Genomic DNA, 24,485 nt, shown 5'->3' with positions numbered 1-24,485 from the left:
TCGGGTCTAATTTTTTACATGCAAAATCCCTTGATCTTTTACTTTCAACCAATTTTATTGTTCACGATCACATAAAAGAAATCTTTGATGTTCACTTTAGCCCGTATGCTCCCGAAATTTTTTCTAAAATGTCGAAAGAATTAACTAATAAAGTTCAAAAAACTTGTTTAAATTTTTATATAACATCGTTGAAAAAAATGAAAACGCGTTTCTTAGAACACCACACATTTTTGCAGTATCTAGTCTTTTGTTGAGCCATCGGTGGCCTTAAGTACTGAAAGGAAAGGAGAATTCAAAGATTTGTATTGTTTTACACAAAAATAGCTGCGGAATGGATAAAATTACAGTTTCTCTTTGACCCTCCAAAACGCGATGAATTATTAAAATTATCAGTTGAAGAGTTTTGGACGATTATATTCAAAACGACTATTGGAGATATCTTAATTTTTCCATCTTTAAAGTTATTAGTGACAGCAGTTTTTCCTGTTCCCCATTCCAATGCGGAACCAGTAAGAACGTTTTTTGATGTTACTGACCTTAAAGATGTCAAAGGTAACAAGAACGGTGTAAAGTTACTTAACGAACGATGTTGTTTGCGTTCACTTGGTAAACCTGGGGGTGAGAGTGACATTGATTTTGAACCAACGGAGCAAAACTTTGATCTTTTTAATTCTGCTTCAGTATGTAACTGACACGATCTCTTCATTCTTCTTTAGTGATGGCTAATATTTTCTATTGCATGTTACATGCGCATGTTTTAATAAATACGGTGATAGATAAGATTAAATTATGGCTAGTGACAAAGATATCTACGTTACAAGTACATCTTTATTAACATTCGCGTCAGTTTGTTAAGATACTTGTTCAGTTTTTTAAGCCAAACGTATTAAGCCTAGTTAAAATTTTAGGGAGTACTTGTAACTAAAACAACCTAACGCGGTATAGGCAGTACCTCAAGGGGAGTGGGGAAATTTGCCTACTATAGCACGCTGTGCCATAATAAATAAAGTAATAATCTTTGATCATTAGCTCCTCATGGGCAGCAAATTATTTCAAGAGCGCAAAGCAGCATTTACATTTGTGCCTACGGTAATTTTATTTGAATAGTTATTATCATTGTCAAATTAAGTTTAAAACAATGAAATAAAATAAAATTTTCCCCCTTACCTGTGATTAATAGAAGCCTTTAGAAAGGTATAAAACAGTACAACGTGCATAAAACTAAATGTATTTCAAATTAATTATTCATGCACTTTTTGTAACCATTTGTTTATTGTAATCAACAAATTGAAATAGTAGTAATTAAGCAATAATCACAGGATAAAAAAATAAAATCGACAATGATGAGGTTTGAAGATATAACCAGCACAAGTATAGAGTACGCAGCCCACTCGGCTACGGCGTAATGTGACTGAGGAAGTACAGATGAAATACATAAGCTGTTAACCAGGCTTGGAAAAAACATGCACATCACATGGAAAGGGAGAATATTTGTCATGAGACGCGAGGGAGAGGTTTTAGTTCCAGTTATTGCCACATGATGCTTTTTTTACATTGCAAAATGGCGCTAAATTTTTGCGGTTTTCTTTTGAATGTGTAAATTGGTAGAGGTTTTAGTTTTAACTTTAGCTACTTCATTTACTTTTGTAAGGACTCTTTGGTGCTAGTAGTCGCACCTAATAACGAATAGGAGCAGTGTTGGCGAAGAGGATCTTCGCATACCCCCACTACTATCGGAACTTTCCATTGGAAAAGTTCCGAAGCCAATCAGAGCAGAGCTACAGCAGGAGTGTAGGAAAAGACTTATTTCTCCTGGATTTCCTATTTACTAAGGCGTGTTTGGTTATTTAATAACAGGGCTCCCAAATCTTTCAAACTAATAACACAAGCACATGTCATCCAATGACCCAGGGCGCTTCCTGGCCACTCTAATAAATAATTCAATCTTGAATAATAAGGCAAGCGACTATCACCTGATAACCCGCAGCGTTTACTGGCCACTCCATTAAATAGTTAAAACGTTAAGTAACAACACAAGCGCTTATCACTCGATAACCCGGGGCGCCTACTGGCTACTCTAATAAGTAATAAAATGTTGAAAATAACACAAGCGCCTATCACCCGATGACCCGGGGCCTATACTGGTCGCTCTGATAGATAATTGGAACGTTAAATAACAACACAAGCGACTATCGCCCGATGACCTGGGGCGCCTACTGGCCACTCTAATAAGTAATAAAATGTTGAATAATAACACAAGCGCCTATTACCTGATGACCCGGGGCCTATACTGGTCGCTTTGATAGATAATTGAAACGTTAAATAATAACGCAAGCGCCTATCACCCGGGACGCTTACTGGCCGCTCTATTAAACAATAAAATCTGAAATAATGACGCAAGCGACTATTATCGGATGACTCTGGGCGCTAACTGGCCTACTATTAAAAAAATAATATTTTAACTAAGAGAAAAAATTTTATGATGGTAAGAATGGTTAGTGAAGTGCTATTAGCCCGGCAAGCCATACAAGAAGGTGGAAGTAAACATTTTATCCCAAGTAAAGAAATGACCATAATGGTTTTAAACCGAAACTATAACTGTTATAACTAAAAACAAATTGTAGGCCGTATTATTTTTTTCTGCCATTTTTTACTAAAAACTTTAAATAGTGAAGTACCACAAAGATTTTGTTAGAAATATATTTTTATTTCATCACTTAACGTAATAAAAAAAAATTTTATGTGGCGGTTTCAGAGTAAAAAAATTTTTCATTTTTAAAATTTATTTATTAAATTTTCATTAATTATCAAGATGGCCAGTAAGTCCCTGGGTCATAAGGTGATAGGCCCTTGTGTTATTATCTAACATTTTGGTTATTTATTAGAGTGGTCAATAAACGCCTTAGGTCGACGGGTGATGGCCACTTGTGTTATTATTTAACATTTGAATTATTAATAAGAGTGGCCTGATAAAGAAGTGCTCTGAAGGTTGCGATAGGCAGCCAACTTTTGACCATCGCGGCCAACGCTGGAGTTCGCGTGGTTACGAGAATACATGGAGTAGCATGGTTGCCTAAAATTAATAATTTCTTTTATTTATATCAAGATCCTTCCTAATAGTCTGATCGTCTTAATAAGAATCCCTTACTCCTTAACTTTGATGGTATTTTTTTCAGCATGAGATTTTGCTTTAATAAGTTGTAAAAGAGACATATGTTTCATTGTTGCTCGTACATGTGAGCCACATTGCATGTGTTTTTACTACTAAGTGTTCTCTATTCCTCTCTCACACTTTACTGACACATACAATGTAGCTCACATGTACGAGCAACAATGGAACATATGTCTCTTTTACAACTTATTAAAGCAAAATCTCATGCTGAAAAAAATATCATCGTAAAGTTAAGGAGTTAAGGATTTTAATTGAGACGATCACACTATTAGGAACGGGCTTGATATTGATGAAAAAAATTATTGACTTTATGTAACCATGCTACTCCATGTATTCTCGTAACCACGCGGATTCACCATTTAGCCACAAGTTAGCGCTAGGGTTTTTTGTGCACGGAGCCTATAGCTTGCGGATCTCTAGACTACTGAACTCTACTTTGAGGGGAAAGCCGTTCTGTCTGGCATCACTGAAATGGAACCACTTCGCTGGGTGCGAGCCAGCTGGTTGCTGATATTGGTTTCGTTAATGGCCGTACAGATTACGCCGCGGTTGCATCGGGCGGAAATTGCCAGAGGAACGTCACAGCTGAAAGAGAAAAGAGTTCTACTACCACCACTTTAACGAGTTACACGTTTCGCTTCGACTGGAAAAAATGTCCATCGTGCACATGGAACATAACAAAGCGAAGCGTAACGGCGGAAGCCGACTAAATAATAAAATAACCTTATTCTTCGACTATTATTAAATTTTCCAGACATCTGAAGATGATTATAGCTATAAATAGTAAAATGTCTACCGTAATATATCATAGGTAAGCAATAATAATTTATGTCAAATGCATAACATCGAATGTTTGCCGCTGGAAAGCTGGGCCCTCAGTGGCTGCTGTCATGGCTCAGCCTTTCTGTTCCGCTACATGTGCACAATGGACATTTTTCCCAGCGGAAGTGGAGCACGTAACTCAGTAAAGTAGCAGTAGAAGAACTCTTTTGACTCTTTTCTCTTTCCGCTGTGACGTTCCACTGATAATTTCCGCCCCATGTAACCGCGACCTTACACTGCTAACGAGGAGCCAAACTGGAGCTACCAAACTTAGAAAAAGAACTAAAAATGAATTGTGATATTGTTGAATTCCGTGACCAATGAAAAGTGTTACTGTATTTCTTGAAAAACTTAATGACTGACTTATTTAAATACTATTTTTTGAATGCAGTAATTGTAAACATTTTAATTTCCGACGTCTTGTTTCAGATTACATTGAAAAAAGGAATTACAAGTTATTGTTATCAGTTTTCTTGATAGTATAATAAATTTTTGGAATGAATATAAAAATATTTATTTACTTGACAGATTTCAAGTTTTCTGAACTGTCACAAAATGTCCAAATTAAATAAATTGTTAATATATTGATAAGACATTCACCAAAACACAATACAAACTCTTCTTGTATCTTTCTAAGGTACACATATAAAAAGCTTGAAATAAAATCAAGAGCATTCAAAAATAAGTAATTAATACTCAATAAGTATTTCTATGATACTATCTTAGAGTTTTAACTTGAAAAAATGTACAACTAGCAGAAAAGCAAGTTTTCAGTCTCCAGAAAGCCATTCAAACTTCTGCACTTGACAGACGTAAAAGGTAACTTTACGCACAGCTTTTTGGCGACAATTTCTTCGATTTTTCGAACTTTAATTAAATGGCTTCATTACGTGATCAATGCCTATTCTCAAATATTTTATACCACAAAAGAAAAAATCCGAAGGAATACATTTTATTAATGGATATATAAAACTAGCAGTTTGAATGATATATATTGAAGGTTCACTTCACAATAAAAGATATTCTTTGAAATTGAAAAGAAGAAAAATAATGACATTACATGTCAATTTACAAGTGTAAGAAATCGGTTGTTTAGCATGTTGGCTGAATGTTAAGAAGAGGAAATTATACAGAATCAATACTTTATACACCGTTGAAAGCAATTTCGTCGTACCTGTATAACGTTGTTCAAGTTGATGCTATAATCGTAGAGGGTACAGTCATCCTCTAGATGTTTTCCACGAAAAAAGAGTGCCTGCTCACGTGTCTCAATTCCAAACTCTTCCTCGACATCCTTCTTTAGGTCAATTATTTTTGTCAGCTTCGAAGCATTAAGTACAGTCTTTTTATTGGAGTCAATCGTTACCACTTGCACATACATTTTACAAATTGACACTCTTAAAAGTTGGTATACTAGTACCGGTTGGATATAAATGGAGACATTCCTTTACTTAATAGTAACGTAACGAACCCCAGTAACGCTAAACCATCAGTTTTTATTCTAAATTTACTAATAAAACAATCCAACTCAAGATTACGGATACAGTCGTAATAGTAATATAAAAATTGCGCGCGAAAGCTAGCGTAAGCCGTAAGGGCAGCACACCAGGTACAACCATAGACATACAAGAAATAAACTGCTCGTGTGCTCGTTCTAATGTACGGCACTGAAGCACAAGTAGAAAGAGACACAACATCGAACTTGTATATTTGTCTCTGTTGCTCGTTGCCAACGGTTGGGGTCAGTAAACTATGTCTAGCTAATGCAACCATTGCAACTTCCCCAACGTTGCCAACGGTTGGGGTCAGTAAACTATAGATTCGTTCACCTTATAATCCAGGGACTGTCGGGGACAGTGTGGGCGAGTCGGAGACGAAAGTGAACAAGTGCTCTTCTCCGATCGTCCACGATCGTCCCTGACCGTACGCGATGCGCAGTTGTACACGTTAGGTTAGTTTAATGCTGTATGTAAACAATAGTTTGTAAATAAAGAAGTGCAAATACAAACAAGTTTGTTTACTTTTTGCATTAACCTAACCTAACGTGTACAACTGCGCATCGCATACGGTCAGGGACGATCGCGGACGATCGGAGAAGAGCACTTGTTCACTTTCGTCTCCGACTCGCCCACACTGTCCCCGACCGTCCCTGGATTGTAAGGTGAACGAATCTTATGTCTAGCTAATGCAACCATCGCAACTTCCCCACCGTTGGCAACGAGCAACAGAGACAAATATACACGTTCGATGTTGTGTCTCTTTCTACTTGTGATTTAGCACCGTACATAAAAACAAGCAAAGTAGTCTATTTTTTATATGTCTATGGCTAGGACTAGAAGCTTAAAACAATGGATCATAGAGGTATAAGAATAGAGGAGAAAAGGGGGCGTGAAGTGAAGGCGTGATATGCGACAGCAGAATTCGCTACGTAACAGGGCATCTGTCTTTGTCTGGCAGTTATGTTATTGGTTGAGTTCTACATGAGATTGAATCAACTGTAGGATTTAGGACGAAGAAGTAGCCAATAACATGGCTTTGGCAACAAGGACAGATGCCCCGTTACACTTAATTATACTGTCGCTGCCGCTAATGGGCTAGTATAGCGCTTTTCTCCTCTATTCTTACATCTCTGTGCAATGGACATATAGGAAGTATAGACTTGCTCGTTCTTATGTATAGTACTAAAGCACGAGTAGAGACACAGCACTGAGCGTGGATATCTGTCTCTCTTGCGCATTGCCGATGGTGGGGAGGTTGCATAAGCCCGACAAGAATTTGATTCAGGCTACTGGACGGGTGACTGGAGTCATGCTTAACGATGAGAAAATTTATGCGATTCTTTATGCCTCAGTACAGCATCACATGCGCATCGATAAGACAACATTGCCGCCAATATTGTTAAGGGGTCATCCTGTTGCGCTGACCAGCACGGTTAGAAGCCTGGGGGTTGTTTTTAGTGAGGACTTGTCTTAGAACCGTCATGGCGTCATGTGTCGAGGGTGTGCTCCAGGGTTTATGGCGTGCTTTATCGTCTTCTCCGCAATGGTGAGGCGCTTTCGGTACGTTTTCGTTCGATGCTGGCGGGTGCGTTGATTGTCCCTCACTTTGATTTTTACTGCCTGGTGCTTACTGACATGTCTAGCTATCTCGAGTTGAAGCTCCATCAGCGGTTGCTAAATACGGCGGTACGTTATGTGTTTTCTCTGAGGCGTAATGCGAAATTGAAGTCTTATTTTAGACGTTAAGGTTGGCTTACTTTGACCTTGCGTCGACGGTACTTCCTTGGGCTATTAATGTATTGCACGTTAAAGACTGGCCGCCCAGATTACCTTACGGGACTTTTTCCAGAGGTGGTGGATGTGCCGAGGTCCGTAAGGGTTGGGGTTTTCTCGCTATACTTAGGCTGGTGGTTCGCACTGCTACTTACCAGCGTTCCTTCACACTCACGTCATTACAAGTCTGAGAAGAATTGCCCTTCGATATTTCTTTGCCAGTCAGATCTTGAATCCTTGGAATAAAAAAACCCTATCAAAAACTTCAATGCTGAATCAATGCTGAATCAACATTGATTCTAGCGTTGAATCAACGCTGAACCAACGTTGAATCAACGTTGATTCAACGTTGATTCCATGAATGACGGAACACTGAAATCAGTCGTAATTTACATTGTTGATTTAACACTGATTCAACGTTGAATCAGCGTTGATTCAGCGTCGATCGAAACGTTAAAATTAAATTTTTTAAAATTACAAAGTAGAATAGTAACATTTGGGGCAGATATATTGACGTTTATAAAGGTACTGTCCGGATGGTAACACCAAAACAGGGGGGTTCAGTTATTTGATGTTAAACTGTATTGAATACGCATTATATTTTTTTAAATTAAATTAACGTTTAAATCAACACTGATTTAACGCTGATTCAATGTTGAATTGGTGTTCATTCAACGTTGAATCATTGTTGAATCAACAATATAAATTACGACTGATTTCAGTGTTCTATCATTCATGGAATCAACGTTGATTCAACGTTGGTTCAGCGTTGATGTATCGCTGAAATCAACGTTGATTCAGCATTAAAGTTTTTGATTGGGATATCTATCTATCTCTCTCACACGTCCAGCATGGTACTGAGAATAGTGCAATACTGCGTCAGTAGTAGAGCTTTGTGCTGTAAAATGGGATCCATGCGTTACATATATATCTTGCTCCACTGAGTTCTCTTTATTTCTTCATCCTGTTATTTGACAAGGGTTCAGGCGCTCCATGTAGGACCACGCAAGCTTATGTGGGCACCACGCGCGAGCATGCGTGTGCACTGTGTTAGATCGTACGCGTGCGTGCGCTATCGTACACATGCATTACGCGCAGGCTTACGTGTGCACCACCCGCGAGCCTATGCATGCACGCATAAGCGCGAGAACTCTTACACGAGGTTAGATTATTATATTCATGATCCTAAATTATTGTACAGACAGCAACGTAGCTTATCGTTGAAAAAATTCGTGTATGTACATGCATATAGATAAGGATCGTTTAAAAAATCCGATGGTTTTGGCAACCCTTTATAAAATTTAATTTGCCTTCCCATTTTTCAGAAAATTTTTACTTTTATAACCATCCTGTCACTCGCTGCATAATAAAATAAAATACGGTCGAACGAAAATTTGCTATTTGTTATATATTGTTTTAAAATCTTTTCATAAAAAATTTTTTTTTCACAGCTACGTAATTGGACAACACATCATATTTTTACACGGGTGTTCCAGCGATCAAGTATCCATTATAAAAATATTTTTATACTAATTATATTTTGAAAAGCTTTGACGTTAAATACTAGGGATGAAGTTTGCGAAGGTACAGTAACGTAGCTATTTACACGTATACATATTGTATACTCACATGTATAGATATACATCCGCGCATGAGTTGGTTCAATGTGTATGCGTCAGCTGATTTGTTTCTACCTATGTACACATCAAACGCCACTCTTATCTCCTTCTCTCAACTATACTCTCTTGGGTATTATCGCTGTGCGCCTACGTCAGGTGGCGCCGTCGAGTGAGAGAAAATGTCCCTCGCTAAGATCGCCATAATTTAAAAAAAAGTTATTAAGAGTGAATTGACCAAATGAATCAGAGATCTGATCGTGTATTATGTTAGTGTACAGTAATAAATTTTTTTGGTGTTGTCATGTGTACTACAAGATTTGAAAAAATAAAAACATACGTTGCGACCGTCATAACACAGCATATATTCGCTCCGTGCATCAGTATGGAGGGGATAAAAAAAACGACTGCAGCGCTGTAGGTGAGCAAAGTTGGCGAACCCGTACCCCCATGAATCGTACAGTAAGCGTTGTCTTATATGAGAAAAGATATTATTTCATTTGAAGTAATTAGTTGAGAAATCGAAGGCGGAAAAAAATGTTATTTAGCCAAACCGGGTCTATAATACGGATAAATAATTTTGCTAGGCACTTCAAATCGCCCGAAATTTTAAATAATGGGTTATTAAATATCATCTGTCATATAGTACACAACACACATACTTATCTGTAATGTTGTATACGTGAGAACAAGAACTCCAAGCAGTCGACATAGGCTGCCGCTAGCTGAATAATCTGAATCAGTGTTTACGTTTACAAAGTAACGAAATGCGTACGAGACAGTGCTGCGTTATTAATTGCAACAAGAAAGAAAACAGGGGGTACACTTACACTTTTTGCTCTGATTAGCTACACATTCGCAGCTCACGTCGGATACAGCGGTTTTCGTTAATCTGATAAATAAATTACACATTTATGTATATGTTACCATAACCTACATTTTTCAAGCATAGGCACTAATGTACTTACAGATAATTCTACTTTGTATGGATTTAAGCTGACAGATGTTTGCCTCACAACATAGCAATTGATCAGATGACCGACTCCTTTATTTACATATTCCTGTACGTAGGCAACGTGCCCACTCTCTACTAATTTTTTAGCTTTTTTCAGCGTTTTATTATTAAAAAGTATGTTGCAACTTACACTTTTAAAGCCTGTTTGGATAATCATATCCATTTTTTGGGGTGCTGATGTTTACGCGATAGCAGTATGTACGTCTTATTCAATGAATAATACTTTCTTCTATAAGCGACAGTGTTACGATTTAATCATACGGGGGTACGGTATTGCGCGATTCTGACACCGAGGGCGGCGCTGCGTGTCATGCACGGAGCGAATAAGTGCATATGTACATGCTTTTAGTTGTGTAGAGCTTGAGAAAACACAAGTACTGCTTACATTTATCTATTTCTCACAACACAGAGTGTTTAATAAACGTAAATACTTATGACAGGTTAGGTTAACTTTTATACATCTATATTACGCTTCCGTGTATTACCTGTATCCTTTAAGCTTTACACAAGTGTGAGCATGTATAATGCACTCATATTTGCTATGTTATCATAGTCGCAATCTATGTTTTTATATTTTACAATCTTGTAGTACACATATGACAACACCAAACAAAATTTTTACTAACATATGATACACACTCAAATCACTGATTAATTTAGTCAATTAACTATTAATAATGTTTTTTTTAATTTATTAAAAAATTTTCCTACAAGTCTCCATGCATTCTGGCGATCTTCGCGAGGGACAATTTCTCTCATTCGACGGCGCCACCTGACATAGGCGCATAGCATAAATAGCATAGCGAGTACGGACCGAGCATGCAGCGGAAAAACATTACGTGACTTGGTATCCAACTACAAAAATGATCCACTCGTATACTTTTAGTACTTACGAAGTTGTTGTAGTACCTTATTCGGATTTTAGAAGATGCAAGTCCTGAATAGCTTAGTTGGTTAAGGAGGTTTGGAAGAAAAGTTAAAAATGGAGACATGTGCCAAAAAAAATTTATGTTATATTTGAGCACGTTAGGAGTTACATTAAATTTTTTTAGATTTTTCACCACGGAAAATTTTCGAGAAAAAAATTATGAAATATTGACAGTTTAACACGATCTCTTATGAAAGAACGAGGTTAGGTTCGCCTTTTAATTAAAATTTAGGTATATTCTAAATGTTTTGGAAAAAAAAAACGTTTTCATAGAAACGTTAGTACAAAGGAAAATTCTCAAGAAAAATCATGACTCACCAGGCATTTTTTAAAAATATAATCAATTACAGTCGTACAGTTTCAAGTTTGTATTAAGAGGAGGTGCACGGTAAAAGGGTCCCAGATGCGCAGGCAAGAAGGACTCCTCGTTCCTCGCCTCTGTGAATGAAACTCCCAAACTTCCTTAATAGTTTCGTTGATGTGAAACGTTGGTACAACTTGATATCTTCAGGACTGGAATATTATTTATATATTTTTTATTCCCAATATATATATAAGTATTAAATTTTTACAAAATAAAATTTCGGATGGGAAACCTCTCTAAAAAAAAGCATACATATTAACGCTTATTTGCAATATCTTTTTCAAGAACCAGGCGCAAACTTTTTTTTAATTTGAGAAGTGAGGAGGGGGGAAGCCGAGTGTGTGCCTACAGATTCGCGCAGAAATGGGCATGTAGGCACATGCTTTGGAGACGAATAGAAAGGGCACACTGAATATGTGCCTATACCATTTTTGAGTTATCAGCGTTCTTCGTCTCAATTCGCCAAGAAACGTTATCTTCGCAAGAATCGCAACACTCACAGCATTTTTGGTATTTTCCCGTAATCAGCAGGGTCGATTACGTAACATACCAAAGTGGCAGTACAGCATTTTCTGGGCGATTTCAGAACTTCTTTTATCAGTCTATAGCTTACTAACCCCAGGTTTTGCAACTGCCCGAGTAGAAATTGAAAGTGGGCGAAAACTGGGTCAAAGCTTGGCTGCCATGCCGGCCACGTTGGCCGCAGCTTGGCATCTAAATCCGACTTGGCCTCCACTGTGTTACAGTAGCGCTCGCCAACAACTTACCGACAACTCAAACATGATCGACGCAAGATAACGTAAGACATAATCAGCGCTCGGAGACAGAATATTTTTTCCGAGGATGCAAGGTTTAAGTTGGTAACACCTTGCATGAGCGGTCTCAAAAGTGACTGCCAAACTTGCGAGAAATTCAAATTGGCTATATGAAGCAAGACGCAAAACCCCAGATAACTCGACAACATTTCATACACCATAACTTGATAAATTAATCCTAAGCTATTTAACCCAATAACCCAACGCGCCTAAAAGCAGTATCACAAGCTTTAATGATTAATAAAATACAATAAACAATAACGCAAGCGCCAATCTCCACACAACCCGGGGCGCTTACTGGCCGCTTTGTTTATTAATTAAATAAATAAAATAACACAAGCACCGATCACCACACAACCCGGAGCACTTACAAGTTGCTTTGTTAATTAAAATAATAAATAAAATAACACAAGCACCGATCACCACACAACCCGGGGCGCTTACTGGCCGCTTTGTTTTTTAATGTAATAAATAAAATAACACAAGCGCCAATCACCACACAACCCAGGGCGCTTACTGGCCGCTTTGTTTTTTAATGTAATAAATAAAATAACACAAGCGCCAATCACCACACAACCCGGGGCACTTACTGGCTGCTTTGTTTATTAATTAAATAAATAAAATAACACAAGCACCGATCACCACACAATCCGGGGCACTTACTGGCTGCTTTGTTTATTAATTAAATAAATAAAATAACACAAGCGCCAATCACCACACAACCCGGGGCGCTTACTGGCCGCTTTGTGTTTTAATTAAAAAAAATAAAATAACATTTCGGAATGTTATTCTTTATTTTATTTATTCAATTAATAAACAAAGCGGCCAGTAAGCGCCCCGGGTTGTGTGGTGATTGGCGCTTGTGTTATTTTATTTATTCAATTAATAAACAAAGTGGCCAGTAAGCGCCCTGGGTTGCGTGGGGATTGACGCTTGTGTTATTTTATTTATTATTTTAATTAACAAAGCAACTAGTAAGTGCTCCGGGTTATGTGGGGATTGGCGCTTGTGTTATTTTATTTATTGTTTTGATTAACAAAGCAACCAGTAAGCGCTCCGGGTTGTGTGGTGATCGGTACTTGTGTTATTTTATTTTTTTTTTAAGAAAACACAAAGCGGCCAGTAACCACCCTGGGTTGCGTGGGGATTGACGCTTGTGTTATTTTATTTATTATTTTAATTAACAAAGCAACTAGTAAGTGCTCTGGGTTGTGTGGGGATTGGCGCTTGTGTTATTTTATTTATTGTTTTAATTAACAAAGCAACCAGTAAGCGCTCCGGGTTGTGTGGTGATCGGTACTTGTGTTATTTTATTTTTTTTAATTAAAACACAAAGCGGCCAGTAATCGCCCCGGGTTGTGTGGGGATTGGCGCTTGTGTTATTTTATTTATTATTTTAATAAACAAAGTGGCCAGTAATCGCCCTGGGTTGTGTGGGGATTGGCGCTTGTGTTATTTTATTTATTATTTTAATTAACAAAGCAACTAGTAAGTGCTCCGGGTTGCGTGGGGATTGACGCTTGTATTATTTTATTTATTATTTTAATTAACAAAGCAACTAGTAACTGCTCCGGGTTGTGTGGGGATTGGTGCTTGCGTTATTGTTTATTGTATTTTATTAATCATTAAAGCTTGTGATACTGCTTTTAGGCGCGTTGGGTTATTGGGTTAAATAGCTTAGGATTAATTTATCAAGTTATGGTGTATGAAATGTTGTCGAGTTATCTGGGGTTTTGCGTCTTGCTCCATATAGCCAATTTGAATTTCCCGCAAGTTTGGCAGTCACTTTTGAGACCGCTCATGCAAGGTGCTACCAACTTAAACCTTGCATCCTCGGAAAAAATATTTTGTCTCCGAGCGCTGGACATAATTGAGTTGTCATGACTATACGATAAATTTGTATACACTTTTTTTAATAAAAAACATACCTACTAATTTTAAATCATGATGATATCTTTAAAACATACTTGACACGTGTTTCCCGAAGTATAAATTAACGAGAAGTTACTTGAGTTTCTTAAAAAATCTTGAAAACCTACAAGGGGTTTATGCCAGTATTGAAGCATGTATTAATTTTCGTGTACTTTTTAGCAATGGCAATTGCCTACGGGATTTAAAAATCATATTTGAGAATGTTTATAGTGTTTTGACACGTGAATTCTTTTTAAAATCGTTATTGCATAATAGTATCGAAAAATAATATGTAATATTTTATGTTTGAATTGTTAATAATAATTTTATTGACCAAAAACAGTTTAAGTGTGTTTTAAAAACTCATAACACCAAGTTGTCAGATATTGGTGTGAAAAATTGTTTAGGATTAAAAAAAATTTTCATAATGATTTTAATTCAGACAGAGAGTTATACACACAGAATCAGATTATGAGTCTACTGTAAAGCCTTATTTTTCAAGGCTTACTTCATTTTTATTACATTAATCATCATACCTCTAAAGTGTGTCCATCTCATCAAATATGCATTATTTAAGAGATTGAAAGGTATTAACTGTAAAACGAAATAAAGAATGTTAATTAGATCAGTACTGTAGTAGTGTGCAACGTCGTCGTCGTCGTCATTAACCGGATGGTACCTACAAATGGCTGTACAATTTTTATTTTTTAAATAATTTTATAAGTCAAGAGAATCCAGAGTTACTATGGGTTGCAATTGTGCGTATAATATCTATCTTGTAAATCAATATATGTATATCTGTAAATACGGCATATACATGTAGAAAAAGTTCCAAATGCAAAAATGCCGAGAATCCTTCTGTACCGACGTTTAATTGTCGCGACACGACTCAACAGCTACGCGACAAAAACCATTGTGTCAATAGTGTCTCGACACTGCGAGAGTATCGCGACACGACGCAACACGCAACAGTGACTCGACAAAATTAATAGTCTCAACGATGGGTCGGCACTGCATGAGTATCGCGTATATAGTCGATAGTATCGAAATTTGTTTAGATAGTAGGAGCACCCAAGATTCATAGATGGCAGAGTCAGTGTATTGACAAATATATATATATATATATATATATATATATATATATGATAGTCTTAACGGTGTCCGGACACTGGGAGACTATCACATATACATTCGAAAGTATCGAAATTCGTTTAAAGACATAGGGTAGTTGAGTTGCATAGATGGCAGTGTAAGTGTAGTGTACAATGAGTTACTTTGAGCCAACTCAAAAAATATATCCATATATTAATGATACATCTGAAGCATATCAATGTTATTGGAATAGTACACCCATATTCCGATACATCGATAGATGTGTATATAAATGCACACGGAAATTGGGTTTAATTTCAAGTATTAGCACATACAAAAATAATTAACTGATAAAAAACGCACTGTGTATATTTGCAGTGCGTAATTTTTTCCACCGTTCTTCTTGTTTTTAATAATCTTGACTGTTAAATGTTTGTATGGACGAAAATGTATTGTTCATGATGTTATTTCGATACCGTTGAAAATCTATCGATCTACGATAGATCGGTGGAAAAATGTAACGGCAAAACGTGTAGATATATCGGTGAAAAAATATCGGTACTTCCGGTATATCGATATATATTTTGCCCATCCGTATTGTCACGTCAAGCAATCCCATTTAAAACGCATGTTAATGCATCGCGCGACATCGACGCATCACACCTCACGTGGAAGTACGGTGTACCGCAAAAAGACGTGTATACATATAGTTTGCGCATGTATATACATATGTATATTGTGATTGAAACTAAGCTCAAGCGCCAATTACCAATGTAGTTTTACGTGAGGTGCTGAATTTTGGAAGGTGCGAGACTCCGCGAGAGTAGGCTCTCCGACGTCAGCGCCACGCCTCCTTCTATCCATGTACATTGTGGTAAACATTTGAAACTCCAATATTAGGCTTTTGAGTTCCAAATAACTCAATAACCCGATCCCAATACAAACGAATACATGTAGACATTGTATATATGCTTACACTTGAAGACGCCACATTCTCGTAGGCACGATCGCGCCATCTGGGGGATAAGCTTGTGTGGCATAACCTAATACGTCCAGTGTAAGTCTAAAGACTGCATTCCGTAACTTCGTGCACCAGCTAGCCTATAGCGCTAGACTATAGACTAGCTAGCTTTGACAAAACGTTACCATTCACTTTAGCATTGTAACATGACGTCAAGTTTAGTTTGTCTAGTCTAGCTAGGGCAAATGTAAGCTAGACACGTTACAAAATACCACCCTGGGGGTAACTTCATGCAATAGCTAGCTAGTTGCTGACACTTGCGCTAACTGGAGTCTACTGTAGTAAGCGTAAATGTAAGCTGGACAAGTTACGGAATACGAACCCAGTCACATGATGCTCAATAGAGCGATGCAGGATGGAATTTCTCCATAAGCTGCCGTGTGAAGTCTATCCTGCAGTGCAAAAGGTCTATCCTGTAGTAACTGTGGTATTGCGTTACCTAAGGCTGCGTTCGATTTACATCAGTCGGTTGCGTATCAGTCACGTATCGATTGCTGATCGGATATAGTCTGGTATATTCATGTACAAGTACCAGTATTATTTGTAGATATACTGTACTTGGGAGTAACTAACCGATGAGAGATCAATACGCGGTCACCCGATGTGAATCGAACGCACCCTTAAGTATCTGGGTTTTGCTGCGGTCGCAGCATCAACCATGAATCTTGACGTCACGTCCAAACAGATATCTAAATGTTAACGCGACGTCAGGTTTTTATGTTGAAGTTGAGACCAGAGCTAAAATCATATATTTTAGATACCCAAAACCACTCAAGGAGCCTTGTCACACGTCTCGATATATCGAAAAAACTAAAAAATTGTGCGATATTCCCTAAGACTGTGCTTGCGATTTTAGTTTTTTTGTGTTAAGCCGCATGCGTGGTCTATGGGATATCGCAAAAAACTATTTTTTTCGATACATCGAAACTCGTCACAAGAGGCTCTACCAACTTAAATATATATCACGATATCACAAACTTCTCTTGAAAGTCTTCGAATAAAAAAGGTTTGAGAAAATTGAGAAAACTAAAGAAATTTTAGAGAGGAATTTTGCAATATGACGATACATCGTTTACTATTGTAGAGCCCCAGGATAGACTAAGCATAGCAGCTTATAGAGAGAATTCTGTCCTGCAGCTCTACCCTGCATCTATGGGGCTACCACAACATAACGATTCCAAATTTAAATTGGCATATACATGATATGCAAAGACGTAAGAATAGCACTGTTTAGTACATCTATATACACGTGCATACACAAGCACTATGCACTTACGTTTTCACAGATAGTGTGAAAACGGTGCATGCGGCGGAAGTTAGGTCACTCCTTCACCCTGTATGTCTCTAATACTAACAAGGAATTAATAAAAAAAATTATTTTGAATTGATTGTCCTGAATGTTTTTTGCTGATTCTTCTAAAAAACTAAATTACGAACATAATAATAATAGTAATTTAGTACAAGTAGCGGTTACAATTGTCAATCGAAAAAAATGGCCGTACGAGAATTTTCAAATACCAGTTTGACACGGCAATGTTTAGTATACATGATTATAATACTGTGCATTTGAAATTACATTTTTTTCATAGCTTTACTCCAAGAAGTTTCGTCATTATTAATTAATAAAGTTGGGCTGCCGGTAGTGCCCCATACTTCCCCACATACATATGTATCAACCAATGCTTTTCTTACGTCCCTGTGCTTTTGATCGCGATACTTCGGTACAGCCCGATATCACTCGATGCAGCTCTTTGATTGGTCAGTTATTCTGAACTAAGTATTCCATCGAATATCACTGGAACTAACCAATTAGAGCGCTATTTTCGAGATTTATAGAACAGTATCAGGCTGTATCGAAATATCGCGATCAGATCCCCCAACAGGGGATCAATCGGTGAATTCGATAAATCGGAAAGTGTATTGGTCTTGTAACGTTATTTACTTTTTAAATATGGGATAAAAGGTTAAGTTGACGCCACGTTACTTTGATTTATCTCGTCGAAGTCGACGATTATCGGATTCCCCGATTGAACCACTGAGTTTCTGAGTGTATTGTGACCGGTCACCAGTCGCGATCAACTCTCAAAAAGCCATTAATATCGATTCCTGGCGAGCGCGCTACATTTACTAAACTAGTGGAGCCCGTAAGGTAAGACGCATACCTACACCGAATGCCCTCAAACTAGTAAGAAATAGATCGCACACTTTAACATTTTTTTTTTCTGTTAAGGTAAAAGCACCAGTACGTGAACACTTTTTCCAGAAAGTCTTTGTTTTCTCATTTTTATTGAATTTCTGATTTGCATAACAACAAAACAGTCATTGCGCCAGTAAGTTTATATTTTTTCCTTTAAAAAAAAAACAAAAAAGTTTTTCTAGGTCATGTGTACAATTAATAAATTAATTTTAAAGTTTTTTTACCAATGACCCAGTAGATGAACAGCGTGTTCAGGTATTGGTACCGATACGTATTTTTGACCGAGTACTTGAACATCCCATGTTAATTAAATGGGAGAGAGGTTATGTTAGCTGCCTTCTACTGATTTCTATTTTTATTATGTATTGCAAATAACCAAATCGAAAAATTTCTTTCTAATTTCATTGGTGACATATTATGAAAACTATAACGACTGGCTTGACATACTATTATTATTGATTAACAGTGATTTCAATCATTTTTATGTGTTCGAGTACTGGGTATAGGTAAAACCTAATGGTACCAGTACCTGAACAGTCTCTCAAGCCACCACATACAAGTTGCACAAATAAATAATTTTTTTCTCGTTGAGTATAAAGGCTTACTGAAATATAAATTTTGTTTTATCTAAAGAACGATCAAAGGATATCAGAAACATTTTTTTTTTTTATCCACTTAAATTGAAAATAGTTTATTCAAGCTGTTCAATCTACTGGTGCAATTTTAGGAAGTGTTCACGTACTGGTGCTTTTACCTTACGTGTCTTAACAATCAAATCAAGTTTAAATTCAGCCCGAGTTTTAAGATAATGCATGCCTAGTGGTAAGATACTTTTGAACAAACATTTAATATTACACCCAAATGGCCCCAGTCAAATCCTTTTGCTGGTGTTGAAGTATTTTTTGCACGTCTACACACCCTTTTCACAGCAACGATGGGACATGTGGCGTAAAATCACCAAATTTAAGATTTTGTTTTTTATGAAACGTCGTAAATATAATATTTGACCCGATGCCAATTATATTTACGACATGGCTCAAGTTACACGCTCAGCCCTGACACTAGTTTTATACTAGTGTCTACCACTGTGAACGCAGCCCACATCTATACATTCCCACAGGTCACATATGTATACAGATATATAATATTTTAACGCTCTTTCGTTTGTAAAACAAAATGAGTAAATATAGGTATTAAGAGTAAGGGTATGCAACAATGCGTTGATTTTGAAATCCACTTTTCGTATTATGAATAAGTACAGTAATTATTTTTCATTCTTTACTATCCTCATATATTTTATACCATTCTTGTAAATAATTGAATGATTTATTCTTCAAAAAAAATGAGAATAACTCAACCAGAAAGTGTTGATGCAAAGCTTCGGAGCAGAAAGTAGTTATATTTCTTACTATGTAATAAAATGAGACTCAACGATTTGTCATTAAATACGAATTTCAGATGCATAAAGACTTTTAAAACAGGAATACTTCATGTGTAACTTGCTTTTTTTTTATTTTTTTATTTCTTTTTTTTTTTGTATTTGCAAATGAATAAATAAAAAATTATTCTTGTACAAACATGTATTTTTTCAATATTTGATTTTAATTTAAATATAAAAAATAATTATTTTATTCATAGGTGTAATAAAAAGTATTCTTTGTGAAAAAGTTGAAAAACTGAAAACAGTTGACTGTGCCAATGCACTTTTTGTTTTACTCGCATTCCTCAACGTACGTGTGGCATGATAAATCAATATAGCTAATAAAATTAAAGAAAAAGAAAAAAAAAAAAAAAAGAAAAAGAAAGTGTAGTATCTGAGAAGAGCGTCCTACGTTCAAAATTATTGTTAATTTAACGAAAAACTAAACAGCACTTGAGTGTCAATTAATTGTTGGAGTTAACAATCGCCTTTTCAATTTTATGGGTAGAAAATATTAAAGTAAATTATTGATATTCCAAGTTTTACTTCTTTATTTGGTTTCTTTGACGCAACTGCTTGAATGATTACTTGACACTTTGATGGCGTTAGCATAGTTTAAGAAAAAAAAAATTATAGTTTCAAAGTTATACTTAGCTTAACCAAAAAATGCTTAATGTGCATAGAAAAAGATCTATGATAAACGTAGTTAGCCTTTCGCAAGATATGTTAATTTGAGAATATAAATCTAACCTTTTATAAATAAAAATTTAAAAATGTAGTGATTAAAGAAAAATCTTTCTACAACGTTAAGTGCTATCCATGTCATGTCTCTAATCTGATGAAAGAAACCACGACGATGAATTAGTGAGTGAATATTTTTAATAAATGGAACATCAAATGATTAGAAATCTAGTTGTATTTTTATTTCAACCTTATGACTCTGACCTAAATTCTGTAAATGTAAAGTGTTAGTATGTGTTAGTATTATGTTAAAAAATTTTTTGAAGAAACAATTAAGAAACATTTTCTGCAAACATGTGAAACAACATTTTATGTGCCACTTGAACGATGCAATACTTACAAATGATATCCTGCAGCTCCAGTGCATATCTTATGTTGTTAACCCTATTGTTGCGGTCCAATAAAAACCAATAAAAAATTCATTGATTTTACCATAGGATTTTTCTATTGGTTTGTTATCGGTATTTGCACCCGTAAATCCAAATAAAATCCGAAATGGTCAAAAATAGATTTTCTATATCATTTATTATAACTAGGACATGATTGAACAAAAATAAATTGACAAATTTATGTCATACTATCCGGATGGTAACACCAAAACGGGGGGACTAAAGTATTTTTTACTAAATTCTAATAAAAATTAATAACTAACTTTTCTTTCAATTTACATATAAAATACTCTAATCCCCCCGTTTTGATGTTACCATCCGGATGGTATGACATAAATTTGTCAATTTATTTTTGTTCAATCATGTCCTAGTTATAATAAATGATATAGAAAATCTATTTTTAACCATTTCGGATTTTATTTGGATTTACGGGTGCAAATACCGATAAGAAACTAATAGAAAAATCCTATTGTAAAATTTTATTGGTTTTTATTGGACCGCAACAACAGGGAAGGGATAAGAAAATAGAATAAATTCATTATTTACAACACCGTCATTTATTGCAGTTCTTGGCCGACGAAACTTCGTTTACAGTCTCCGTGCACGTACGTTGGCGCTGCTTAAAATCTGTTCGCAACATGCATACACTTGATCAGACTCTCTCTCAATTTCTCCTCAATACATTTTTGCTCATTCATCCTCATATATCGACTCGATCATTTTCACGTATAATATAATTATGTATAATTTTTGTGTTATTATTTACATGTAAGATAATGCTCAGGGTCCCTCTACCAGCTCTCGGTACGATATATGTTATGTTTAGGTCATAATATTTGGTCCCTTTCACCTAGCTGCAGCAGCATGAGAGAGAACCATAGAGGTATAAGAATAGAGGGGAAAAGCGCTATACTAGACCATTAGCGGCAGCGACAGCATAACTAAGTGTAACGGGGCATCTGTCCTTGTTGCCAAAGCCACGTTATTGGCTACTTCTTCGTTCTGAATCCTACAGTTGATTCAATCTCATGTATGACTCGACCAATAACATAACTGCCAGACAAAGACATATGCCCCGTTACGTAGCGAATTCTGCTGTCGCATATCACGCCCCCTTTTCTCCTCTATTCTTATACCTCTATGGAGATAACAGACGGGCGAGAGAGTCGTTTCCCTACTTTTCGTGCTTGATCCAATTTATGGAACTTATCCTCTCCTTAAGACGCTGTTCTCTCTCCCCTCTGGTCTCTGCACGAAAAAAGAAATCAAGCATCTGTAGCATGAATACCATCCATATATCGACAGTGTGAGAGAAGTATTGGGTTAAACGCATCGGTTCACATAGCAACACTGTGCGATACAGGATAGACGGTATAAGATCCGCTCAAACGAATGTAGTATGGTTTGCTAGCGTATACACTGTGACACACACGGTCGTAGCGTGTGGAGCCCACGCGCAAAGTGTTTCGTGTGTACTCATACTGATTTTGAATGAGAGACATGCATGATCGAGATGCACAGGCATCTCAGGTATTCTACGTGCCTATCATGGGTTTGGTCTTTTTCACTGTGCTTACTAAGGTATACTTAATCTGTTAGAATACACATTACTGTAAATTCAAGGGCTGTCCTATGATAAAATATTACGTAAAAAAATATTTTTATATATTTATATGGCAGAAAAATCCTAATATTTGATATAATCAAGATTCAATTATAATAGACAATTCTTTGGATATAAATACGTAGTTCCAACTTCTACTGATATTTACCAATGCGATTGACATTAGAGTACATAATTAGTTAAATCCATCATTTTAACACATACTGGTAACAAAAAATGATTTTTGTATTTACCCAAAGTAATTTTAAAAAATCTTACAAAAACTATGAGGAATTTTTCTATTGGCATTGTCATACTGTTTAATATTTTCACGCTGACACAGGTGTTTATTAATTTACCTTTTGCCGTATAACCTTCAAAATTGTAACGTATACTGATGTTTCGGGGATTGTCTCCACTCTCTCTCTCTCTCTCTCTCTCTCTCTCTCTCTCTCTATATATATATATATATATATATATATATATAATGCACTCAGCGCAGGGTGTTGACAAATAAAGTTGAGCACAATTCACATGTAGTACACTTGAACAAAATATTAGTAATTAATGATGAACAATCGCCACATTAATTTAGTACTTATTAAAGAAATAACTATTACCTTGGTTATTCATCATTATACACATAAAATCACACGAGCATCACACATATCACATCAGTATATCAGCTGTAATGAATGAGTATTGCAGACCGCGTATGTTATGTATAGGATATGCCTATAGCTCCCACTCGAATTCAGCGTGCGTACACGCGAAACACTTTGCGCGTGGGCTCCACGCGCTACGACCGTGTGTGTCATAGTGTATATGCTAGCAGACCATACTATATTACTTTGAGCGCATCTCATACGATCTATACTTGAAATCCAAGCATTGCACACGTGAATCGATAGTCATACTAACGCAGTATAGATTCTCATATCATGCTACAGCTGCTTGATTTTTTTTTCAGTGTGCTGTTTCCTGTTTTCAACGGACTTGTCAAGTTTTTGCGTTATGAGTCACTGATTTTTCTCCTTGTTTTCCAATTCTTTTATCACGTGAATCGTTTTCTCAACAAAATTCTACTAATTCAATGCGTTTTAGGTCTATTTTATCGCGTAATTTATGTTTTGCGCTTAAGAAAAACGGCGGATAAATAATATGTATATATCAAGGATAAAAAAATTAAAATCCATTGCTCTCATCTCTACCTAACTAGTGCCTCTCCTATTTTGCCTTAGGAGTAAGGAATATACAATTAATTTTATTAAATATGTACTCACGTGCTAGGCGATATGCACACCAATAGGAATAAAATTTCTGGGACCATTTTCCTTGCCTCTTGTTTTCTTGATCCTGTGGTTATCAGCAATTGTTACCCTAGTCCTACTGGCTTCCGGGCTGCTGTCGCCGCTGCTTGTTAGCCGGTCCTGTTGCCTCTGATCAAATCCTCGGCTTCTTAATTTTAAATCGTCATCGTATTCTCGCGGCACTGCACTATGTGTGCTTCTCGGCGAAAATTTTTTGAAACGAGTACAATGAAAATAAAAAAAAATTCCGACTCTTACCGTACCCCACACTTAGCACCGATATGCGGAGCGAGAGAAGGCTGCCAGTGAGTTCCCCTGTGTCCTTGTCAAATAACCGCATGCGTAATGTTATGCGTATTGACTCTTTTCGTTCTGTACACTTGTTTTAAACAATAGTTAGAGCAATGATGCGTAATTATAGTATCAGCAAAATAACCCGATGACACTTGGTAACATTAATTGCAGTAGTAGCGATTTCCAACCTTCCGTCCATTTAAACTAATGCTCCCCATTCATCGAGAACCAAGATATGGGCCAGCCGAAATTTTTTTTCAGCAGAAACGTACGGGCTGATTTGAAACACGGAATTATTAAAAAAAAAAATTAAAATAAACTAAAAAAAATTTTTTCCTTAATAATGATGTGTTTCAAATCAGCTGGTACGTTTCGGCTGGAAAAATTGTGTCATGTACGTTAGGAGTAACCTTTCTGTTAATTGTAGTTTGGTTCGGTTAACAAGCAAAAACAAAATTTTTTTTTCATCGCCCCATATCTCGGTTCTCGATGAATGAGGAGCA

General features: G+C 36.4%; 2 protein-coding genes across 3 annotated transcripts in view; both read right to left on the bottom strand.

Annotated features, from left to right (window-relative positions):
• The window catches only part of UHRF1 (ubiquitin-like with PHD and ring finger domains 1), a 50,380-nt gene extending 44,791 nt beyond the window's left edge, over positions 1 to 5,589 (bottom strand). The window contains exon 1 of one of the 2 annotated variants that reach the window (XM_014349621.2): positions 5,169 to 5,589. In XM_014349621.2, the coding sequence (XP_014205107.2) occupies positions 5,169 to 5,375 (207 nt within the window). In that variant the 5' untranslated portion in view covers positions 5,376 to 5,589. The remainder of the gene's footprint in view (positions 1 to 5,168) is intronic. The other variant, XM_089597617.1, reaches the window with a different exon arrangement.
• Positions 1 to 24,028, bottom strand: part of LOC149373257 (uncharacterized) — a 93,256-nt gene extending 69,228 nt beyond the window's left edge. Inside the window, exons 1-3 of the mRNA XM_089597575.1 lie at positions 23,952 to 24,028; positions 23,769 to 23,875; positions 23,662 to 23,727 (exon numbers count right to left, since the gene is read on the bottom strand). Coding sequence (XP_089453701.1) covers positions 23,662 to 23,727; positions 23,769 to 23,875; positions 23,952 to 24,028 — 250 coding nt within the window. The remainder of the gene's footprint in view (positions 1 to 23,661; positions 23,728 to 23,768; positions 23,876 to 23,951) is intronic.
• Between the last annotated feature and the right edge of the window lie 457 nt (positions 24,029 to 24,485).

Source organism: Copidosoma floridanum, unplaced genomic scaffold, assembly GCF_036245765.1.
Source record: "Copidosoma floridanum isolate Cflo_tuat_1 unplaced genomic scaffold, Cflo_Japanese_pri ptg000034l, whole genome shotgun sequence".
NCBI classification, from domain to species: Eukaryota; Metazoa; Arthropoda; class Insecta; order Hymenoptera; family Encyrtidae; genus Copidosoma; species Copidosoma floridanum.
Note: the sequence above shows the minus strand (reverse complement) of the source record. Positions and strands in the feature narration are given on the sequence as shown.